This window comes from Pristiophorus japonicus, chromosome 7 (genome assembly GCF_044704955.1).
Source record: "Pristiophorus japonicus isolate sPriJap1 chromosome 7, sPriJap1.hap1, whole genome shotgun sequence".
NCBI classification, from domain to species: Eukaryota; Metazoa; Chordata; class Chondrichthyes; family Pristiophoridae; genus Pristiophorus; species Pristiophorus japonicus.
This window is the reverse complement of record NC_091983.1, coordinates 249,061,739-249,071,287: the sequence shown is the minus strand read 5'-3', so window position 1 is coordinate 249,071,287 and position 9,549 is coordinate 249,061,739. Positions and strand designations below refer to the sequence as shown.

Sequence of the window (9,549 nt, the reverse complement as noted above, 5' to 3'; positions counted from 1 at the left end):
AGTTTGGGGGGGGCTCAGACACTGCTGTAGTTTGGGGGGGGTCAGACACTGCTGTAGTTTGGGGGGGCTCAGACACTGCTGTAGTTTGGGGGGGGGTCAGACACTGCTGTAGTTTGGGGGGGGGGTCAGACACTGCTGTAGTTTGGGGGGGCTCAGACACTGCTGTAGTTTGGGGGGGGGTCAGACACTGCTGTAGTTTGGGGGGGGGGTCAGACACTGCTGTAGTTTGGGGGGGGTCAGACACTGCTGTAGTTTGGGGGGGGCTCAGACACTGCTGTAGTTTGGGGGGGGTCAGACACTGCTGTAGTTTGGGGGGGCTCAGACACTGCTGTAGTTTGGGGGGGGGTCAGACACTGCTGTAGTTTGGGGGGGGGGTCAGACACTGCTGTAGTTTGGGGGGGCTCAGACACTGCTGTAGTTTGGGGGGGGGTCAGACACTGCTGTAGTTTGGGGGGGGGGTCAGACACTGCTGTAGTTTGTGGGGGGGCTCAGACACTGCTGTAGTTTGGGGGGGGTCAGACACTGCTGTAGTTTGGGGGGGGCTCAGACACTGCTGTAGTTTGGGGGGGGTCAGACACTGCTGTAGTTTGGGGGGGGTCAGACACTGCTGTAGTTTGGGGGGGGCTCAGACACTGCTGTAGTTTGGGGGGGCTCAGACACTGCTGTAGTTTGGGGGGGGTCAGACACTGCTGTAGTTTGGGGGGGGGTCAGACACTGCTGTAGTTTGAGGGGGGGCTCAGACACTGCTGTAGTTTGGGGGGGGCTCAGACACTGCTGTAGTTTGGGGGGGGGGTCAGACACTGCTGTAATTTGGGGGGGGGGGTCAGACACTGCTGTAGTTTGGGGGGGGGTCAGACACTGCAGTAGTTTGGGGGGGGGGTCAGACACTGCTGTAGTTTGGGGGGGGGTCAGACACTGCTGTAGTTTGGGGGGGGGGGTCAGACACTGCTGTAGTTTGGGGGGGGGTCAGACACTGCAGTAGTTTGGGAGGGGGCTCAGACACTGCTGTAGTTTGGGGGGGGCTCAGACACTGCTGTAGTTTGGGGGGGGGGGTCAGACACTGCTGTAGTTTGGGGGGGCTCAGACACTGCTGTAGTTTGGGGGGGGGGTCAGACACTGCTGTAGTTTGGGGGGGCTCAGACACTGCTGTAGTTTGGGGGGGGGGGTCAGACACTGCTGTAGTTTGGGGGGGCTCAGACACTGCTGTAGTTTGGGGGGGGGTCAGACACTGCTGTCGTTTGGGGGGGGGCTCAGACACTGCTGTAGTTTGGGGGGGGGGTCAGACACTGCTGTAGTTTGGGGGGGGGTCAGACACTGCTGTAGTTTGGGGGGGGGGGTCAGACACTGCTGTAGTTTGGGGGGGGCTCAGACACTGCTGTAGTTTGGGGGGGGGGTCAGACACTGCTGTAGTTTGGGGGGGTCAGACACTGCTGTAGTTTGGGGGGGGGTCAGACACTGCTGTAGTTTGGGGGGGGTCAGACACTGCTGTAGTTTGGGGGGGGGGGTCAGACACTGCTGTAGTTTGGGGGGGGCTCAGACACTGCTGTAGTTTGGGGGGGGGGCTCAGACACTGCTGTAGTTTGGGGGGTCAGACACTGCTGTAGTTTGGGGGGGTCAGACACTGCTGTAGTTTGGGGGGGGTCAGGCACTGCTGTAGTTTGGGGGGGTCAGACACTGCTGTAGTTTGGGGGGGGGTCAGGCACTGCTGTAGTTTGGGGGGGGCTCAGACACTGCTGTAGTTTGGGGGGGGCTCAGACACTGCTGTAGTTTGGGGGGGTCAGACACTGCTGTAGTTTGGGGGGGGCTCAGACACTGCTGTAGTTTGGGGGGGTCAGACACTGCTGTAGTTTGGGGGGGGCTCAGACACTGCTGTAGTTTGGGGGGGTCAGACACTGCTGTAGTTTGGGGGGGGGGTCAGACACTGCTGTAGTTTGGGGGGGGCTCAGACACTGCTGTAGTTTGGGGGGGGGTCAGACACTGCTGTAGTTTGGGGGGCTCAGACACTGCTGTAGTTTGGGGGTGCTCAGACACTGCTGTAGTTTGGGGGGGGTCAGACACTGCTGTATTTTGGGGGGGGCTCAGACACTGCTGTAGTTTGGGGGGGGGTCAGACACTGCTGTAGTTTGGGGGGGGTCAGACACTGCTGTAGTTTGGGGGGGGTCAGACACTGCTGTAGTTTGGGGGGGGTCAGACACTGCTGTAGTTTGGGGGGGTCAGACACTGCTGTAGTTTGGGGGGGGTCAGACACTGCTGTAGTTTGGGGGGGGGGTCAGACACTGCTGTAGTTTGGGGGGGGCTCAGACACTGCTGTAGTTTGGGGGGGTCAGACACTGCTGTAGTTTGGGGGGGGGTCAGACACTGCTGTAGTTTGGGGGGGGGTCAGACACTGCTGTAGTTTGGGGGGGGTCAGACACTGCTGTAGTTTGGGGGGGGGTCAGACACTGCTGTAGTTTGGGGGGGGGTCAGACACTGCTGTAGTTTGGGGGGGGCTCAGACACTGCTGTAGTTTGGGGGAGGCTCAGACACTGCTGTAGTTTGGGGGGGCTCAGACATTGCTGTAGTTTGGGGGGGGGGGGTCAGACACTGCTGTAGTTTGGGGGGGGCTCAGACACTGCTGTAGTTTGGGGGGGGGGCTCAGACACTGCTGTAGTTTGGGGGGGGGGCTCAGATACTGCTGTAGTTTGGGGGGGGGGTCAGACACTGCTGTAGTTTGGGGGGGGGCTCAGACACTGCTGTAGTTTGGGGGGGCTCAGACACTGCTGTAGTTTGGGGGGGCTCAGACACTGCTGTAGTTTGGGGGGCGTCAGACACTGCTGTAGTTTGGGGGGGCTCAGACACTGCTGTAGTTTGGGGGGGGGGTCAGACACTGCTGTAGTTTGGGGGGGCTCAGACACTGCTGTAGTTTGGGGGGGGCTCAGACACTGCTGTAGTTTGGGGGGGGGCTCAGACACTGCTGTAGTTTGGGGGGGTCAGACACTGCTGTAGATTGGGGGGGGCTCAGACACTGCTGCAGTTTGTGGGGGGCTCAGACACTGCTGTAGTTTGGGGGGGGTCAGACACTGCTGTAGTTTGGGGGGGGGGGGTCAGACACTGCTGTAGTTTGGGGGGGGTCAGACACTGCTGTAGTTTGGGGGGGGTCAGACACTGCTGTAGTTTTGGGGGGCTCAGACACTGCTGTAGTTTGGGGGGGGGTCAGACACTGCTGTAGTTTGGGGGGGGGGGGGTCAGACACTGCTGTAGTTTGGGGGGGGTCAGACACTGCTGTAGTTTGGGGGGGGTCAGACACTGCTGTAGTTTGGGGGGGGGTCAGACACTGCTGTAGTTTGGGGGGGGTCAGACACTGCTGTAGTTTGGGGGGTGTTCAGACACTGCTGTAGTTTTGGGGGTGGTCAGACACTGCTGTAGTTTGGGGGGGGGTCAGACACTGCTGTAGTTTGGGGGGGGTCAGACACTGCTGTAGTTTGGGGGGGTCAGACACTGCTGTAGTTTGGGGGGGGTCAGACACTGCTGTAGTTTGGGGGGGGGCTCAGACACTGCTGTAGTTTGGGGGGGGGTCAGACACTGCTGTAGTTTGGGGGGGGTCAGACACTGCTGTAGTTTGGGGGGGTCAGACACTGCTGTAGTTTGGGGGGGGCTCAGACACTGCTGTAGTTTGGGGGGGGTCAGACACTGCTGTAGTTTGGGGGGGGCTCAGACACTGCTGTAGTTTGGGGGGGGGTCAGACACTGCTGTAGTTTGGGGGGGGGTCAGACACTGCTGTAGTTTGAGGGGGGGCTCAGACACTGCTGTAGTTTGGGGGGGGCTCAGACACTGCTGTAGTTTGGGGGGGGGGGTCAGACACTGCTGTAGTTTGGGGGGGGGTCAGACACTGCTGTAGTTTGGGGGGGGGGTCAGACACTGCTGTAGTTTGGGGGGGGCTCAGACACTGCTGTAGTTTGGGGGGGGGCTCAGACACTGCTGTAGTTTGGGGGGGGGTCAGACACTGCTGTAGTTTGGGGGGGGTCAGACACTGCTGTAGTTTGGGGGGGGCTCAGACACTGCTGTAGTTTGGGGGGGGTCAGACACTGCTGTAGATTGGAGGGGGGTCAGACACTGCTGTAGTTTGGGGGGGGGTCAGACACTGCTGTAGTTTGGGGGGGGGGTCAGACACTGCTGTAGTTTGGGGGGGGCTCAGACACTGCTGTAGTTTGGGGGGGGCTCAGACACTGCTGTAGTTTTCGGGGTGAGCTCAGTGATTCGATCAGCCATTCGGCTCTTGGTCCACTGCCCTGTTGGTTACGTCACTTCCAGTGCATATTTTAAAATGGGATTAGGTATTCTGCCTCTACCACCTTTTGACACGGCGAGTTCCAGACGTTTGGGCAAAAAATGTTCCCCTCATCTCCCCTCTAAACCTTCTACCAATGACTCTAGATCTATGCCCCCTGGTTATTGACCCCTATGCTAAGGGAAATTGGTCCTTCCTATCCACTCTAACTAGGCCCCTCATATATACCTCAATTAAATCTCCCGTCAGCCTCCTCTATTCCAAGGATAACAACCTCAGCCTATCCAATCTTTCCGCATAGATAAAATTCTGCACTCTGTACCCTCTCTAATGCAATCACATCTTTCCTGTAATGTGGTGACCAGAACTGCACGCAGTACTCTAGCTGTACGCAGTACTCTAGCCTGACCCCACACACACTAGTGCCCATGATACCCCGCTGGGTAATTCCAGTTCCCTTTATTCGCTGTGTGGCTCAGTGAGATGCCTCCTTACCAATAGAGATAGTAGAAAAAGGACATCAAGTAGAAGGACATCTTGCACCATGCCTCCTTCTGGCAATAGTTGAGGGTCTCATCATTCATCACTGTGGCTGGATCATACATTAACTCATTATTGTCCGTGGGGCTGTGAAAGTACCTGCAACACAGAAAGGACAGAAACACCTCTGGGATTGATCTCTGGGAAATTCCCTCTGGAAATCCCTCTCCTCCTTAAAGCCCTACTCTTTGACCAACCCTTGGGCCATTCCTCGTCACCTCTCCTGTGCTCAACACCCACTTTAAATGGGTGACCTGGAGTCTGTGGTAAAGTATTGCATGGGTGGAATGAAGCCATGATAACAGGGGTGGGAGATGGGCGATCTCTCTCCCGCGATCCCTCTCCCCACGATCTCCCTCCCGCTGATCCCTCTCCCCACGATCCCTCTCCCCACGATCTCCCTCCCGTTGATCCCTCTCCCCACGATCCCTCTCCCCACGATCCCTCTCCACACGATCTCCCTCCCCACGATCGCTCTCCCCGCGATCCCTCTCCCTGCGATCCCTCTCCCCACGATCTCCCTCCAACTGATCTCTCTCCCCTCGATCCTTCTCCCTGCGATCCCTCTCCCCACGATCTCTCTCCCCACGATCCCTCTCCCCACGATCTCTCTCCCCACGATCCCTCTCCCCACGATCTCTCTCCCCACGATCTCTCTCCCCACAATCTCCCTCTCCCCACGATCCCTCTCCCCACGATCCCTCTCCCCACGATCCTTCTCCCCACGATCTCCCTCCCCACGATCCCTCTCCCCACGATCCCTCTCCCCACGATGCCTCTCCCCACGATCCCTCTCCCCACGATGCCTCTCCCCACGATCTCTCGCCCCACGATCTCCCTCTCCCCACGATCCCTCTCCCCACGATGCCTCTCCCCACGATCTCCCTCCCACTGATCCTTCTCCCCACGATCTCTCTCCTACTGATCCATAGAAACATAGAAAATTAGAAAATAGGTGCAGGAGTAGGCCTTTCGGCCCTTCTAGCCTGCACCACCATTCAATGAGTTCATGGCTGAACACGCAACTTCAGTACCCCCTTCCTGCTTTCTCGCCATACCCCTTGATTCCCCCTAGTAGTAAGGACTTCATCTAACTCCCTTTTGAATATATTTAGTGAATTGGCCTCAACAACTTTCTGTGGTAGAGAATTCCACAGGTTCACCATTCTCTGGGTGAAGAAGTTTCTCCTCATCTCGGTCCTAAATGGCTTACCCCTTATCCTTAGACTGTGACCCCTGGTTCTGGACTTCCCCAACATTGGGAACATTCTTCCTGCATCTAACCTGTCTTACCCCGTCAGACTTTTAAATGTTTCTATGAGGGCCCCTTTCATTCTTCTGAACTCCAGTGAATACAAGCCCAGTTGATCCAGTCTTTCTTGATATGTCAGTCCCACCATCCCGGGAATCAGTCTGGTGAATCTTCGCTGCACTCCCTCAATAGCAAGAATGTCCTTCCTCAAGTTAGGAGACCAAAACTGTACACAATACTCCAGGTGTGGCCTCACCAAGGCCCTGTACAACTATAGCAACACCTCCCTGCCCCTGTACTCAAATCCCCTCGCTATGAAGGCCAACATGCCATTTGCTTTCTTAACCGCCTGCTGTACCTGAATGCCAACCTTCAATGACTGATGTACCATGACACCCAGGTCTCGTTGCACCTCCCCTTTTCCTAATCTGTCACCATTCAGATAATAGTCTGTCCATCTGTTTTTACCACCAAAATGGATAACCTCACATTTATCCACATTATACTTCATCTGCCATGCATTTGCCCACTCACCGAACCTATCCAAGTCGCTCTGCAGCCTCACAGCATCCTCCTCGCAGCTCACACTGCCACCCAACTTAGTGTCATCCGCAAATTTGGAGATACTACATTTAATCCCCTCGTCTAAATCATTAATGTACAATGTAAACAGCTGGGGCCCCAGCACAGTACCTTGCGGTACCCCACTAGTCACTGCCTGCCATTCAGAAAAGTCCCCATTTACTCCTACTCTTTGCTTCCTGTCTGCCAACCAGTTCTCAATCCATGTCAGCACACTACCCTCAATCCCATGTGCTTTAACTTTGCACATTAATCTCCCCCACGATCCCGCTCCCCACGATCTCCCTCCCCACGATCTCCCTCTCCCCACGATCCCTCTCCCCACGATCTCTCTCCCCACGATCCCTCTCCCCAAGATCCCTCTCCCCACGATCTCCCTCCCCACAATCCCTCTCCCCACGATCTCCCTCTCCGCACGATCCCTCTCCCTACGATCCCTCTCCCCACGATCCCTCTCCCCACGATCCCTTTCACCACGATCCCTCTCCCCACGATCCCTCTCCCCGCGATCTCTCTCCCCAGGATCCCTCTCCCCACGATCCCTCTCCCCACAATCTCCCTCCCCACGATCCCTCTCCCCACGATCTCCCTCCCCACGATCCCTCTCCCCACGATCTCCCTCCAACTGATCTCTCTCTCCACGATCTTTCTCCCCACGATCCCTCTCCCCACGATCTCTCTCCCCACAATCTCTCTCCCCACGATCCCTCTCCCCACAATCTCCCTCCCCACGATCCCTCTCCCCACGATCCCTCTCCCCACGATCACTCTCCCCAAGATCCCTCTCCCCACAATCTCCCTCCCCACGATCCCTCTCCCCACGATCTCCCTCCAACTGATCTCTCTCCTCACGATCACTCTCCCCAAGATCCCTCTCCCCACAATCTCCCTCCCCACGATCCCTCTCCTCACGATATCTCTCCCCACGATCTCTCTCCCCACGATCTCCCTCCCCACGATCCCTCTCCCCACAATCTCCCTCCCCACGATCCCTCTCCCCACGATCCCTCTCCCCACGATCACTCTCCCCAAGATCCCTCTCCCCACAATCTCCCTCCCCACGATCCCTCTCCCCACGATCCCTCTCCCCAAGATCCCTCTCCCCACGATCTCTCTCTCCCCACGATCCCTCTCCCCACGATCCTTCTCCCCACGATCTCTCTCCCCACGATCTCTCTTCCCACGATCTCCCTCCCCACGATCCCCCTCCCCTCGATCCCTCGCCCCACGATCCGTCTCCCCACGATCCCTCTCCACACGATCACTCTCCCCAAGATCCCTCTCCCCACAATCTCCCTCCCCACGATCCCTCTCCCCACGATCTCCCTCCCCACGATCCCTCTCCTCACGATCTCCCTCCAACTGATCTCTCTCCCCACGATCTCCCTCCCCACGATCCCTCTCCCCACGATCCCTCTCCCCACGATCCCTCTCCCCACGATCACTCTCCCCAAGATCTCTCTCCCCACGATCCCTCTCCCCACGATCTCTCTCCCCACAATCTCCCTCCCCACGATCTCTCTTCCCATGATCTCCCTCCCCACGATCCCCCTCCCCACGATCCCTCTCCCCACGATCTCTCTTCCCACGATCTCTCTCCCCACGATCTCTCTCCCCACGATCTCTCTCCCCACGATCTCTCTCCCCACGATCTCTCTCCCCACGATCTCTCTCCCCACGATCTCTCTCCCCACGATCCCTCTCCTCACGATCTCTCTCCCCACGATCCCTCTCCCCACGATCTCCCTCCAACTGATCTCTCTCCCCACGATCCCTCTCCCCACGATCCCTCTCCCCAAGATTCCTCTCCTCACGATCTCCCTCCACACGATCCCTCTCCCCACGATCTCTCTCCCCACGATCTCTCTCCCCACGATCTCTCTTCCCACGATCTCTCTCCCCACGATCTCTCTCCCCACGATCTCTCTCCCCACGATCTCTCTCCCCACGATCTCGCTCCCCACGATCTCGCTCCCCACGATCTCTCTCCCCACGATCTCTCTCCCCACGATCTCGCTCCCCACGATCTCTCTCCCCACGATCTCTCTCCCCACGATCTCTGTCCCCACGATCTCTCTCCCCACGATCTCTCTCCCCACGATCCCTCTCCCCACGATCTCTCTCCCCACGATCCCTCTCCCCACGATCTCTCTCCCCACGATCTCTCTCCCCACGATCTCTCTCCCCACGATCTCTCTCCCCACGATCTCTCTCCCCACGATCCCTCTCCTCACGATCTCTCTCCCCACGATCCCTCTCCCCACGATCCCTCTCCCCAAGATTCCTCTCCTCACGATCTCCCTCCACACGATCCCTCTCCCCACGATCTCTCTCCCCACGATCTCTCTCCCCACGATCTCTCTTCCCACGATCTCTCTCCCCACGATCTCTCTCCCCACGATCTCTCTCCCCACGATCTCTCTCCCCACGATCTCGCTCCCCACGATCTCGCTCCCCACGATCTCTCTCCCCACGATCTCTCTCCCCACGATCTCGCTCCCCACGATCTCTCTCCCCACGATCTCTCTCCCCACGATCTCTGTCCCCACGATCACTCTCCCCACGATCTCTCTCCCCACGATCCCTCTCCCCACGATCTCTCTCCCCACGATCCCTCTCCCCACGATCTCCCTCCAACTGATCTCTCTCCCCACGATCTCTCTTCCCACGATCTCTCTCCCTACGATCTCTCTCCCCACGATCCCTCTCCCCACGATCTCCCTCCAACTGATCTCTCTCCCCACGATCTCTCTCCCCACGATCCCTCTCCCCACGATCTCCCTCCAACTGATCTCTCTCCCCACGATCTCTCTCCCCACGATCCCTCTCCCCACGATCTCCCTCCCCACGATCTCTCTCCCCACGATCTCTCTTCCCACGATCTCTCTTCCCACGATCTCTCTCCCCA

At 58.0% G+C, this 9,549-nt stretch overlaps 1 protein-coding gene across 1 annotated transcript in view; it reads right to left on the bottom strand.

The window, feature by feature from the left end:
* cnih3 (cornichon family AMPA receptor auxiliary protein 3) overlaps positions 1-9,549 on the bottom strand; it is a 117,096-nt gene that overhangs the window by 30,829 nt on the left and 76,718 nt on the right. The window contains exon 5 of the mRNA XM_070884302.1: positions 4,763-4,906. Coding sequence (XP_070740403.1) covers positions 4,763-4,906 — 144 coding nt within the window. The remainder of the gene's footprint in view (positions 1-4,762; positions 4,907-9,549) is intronic.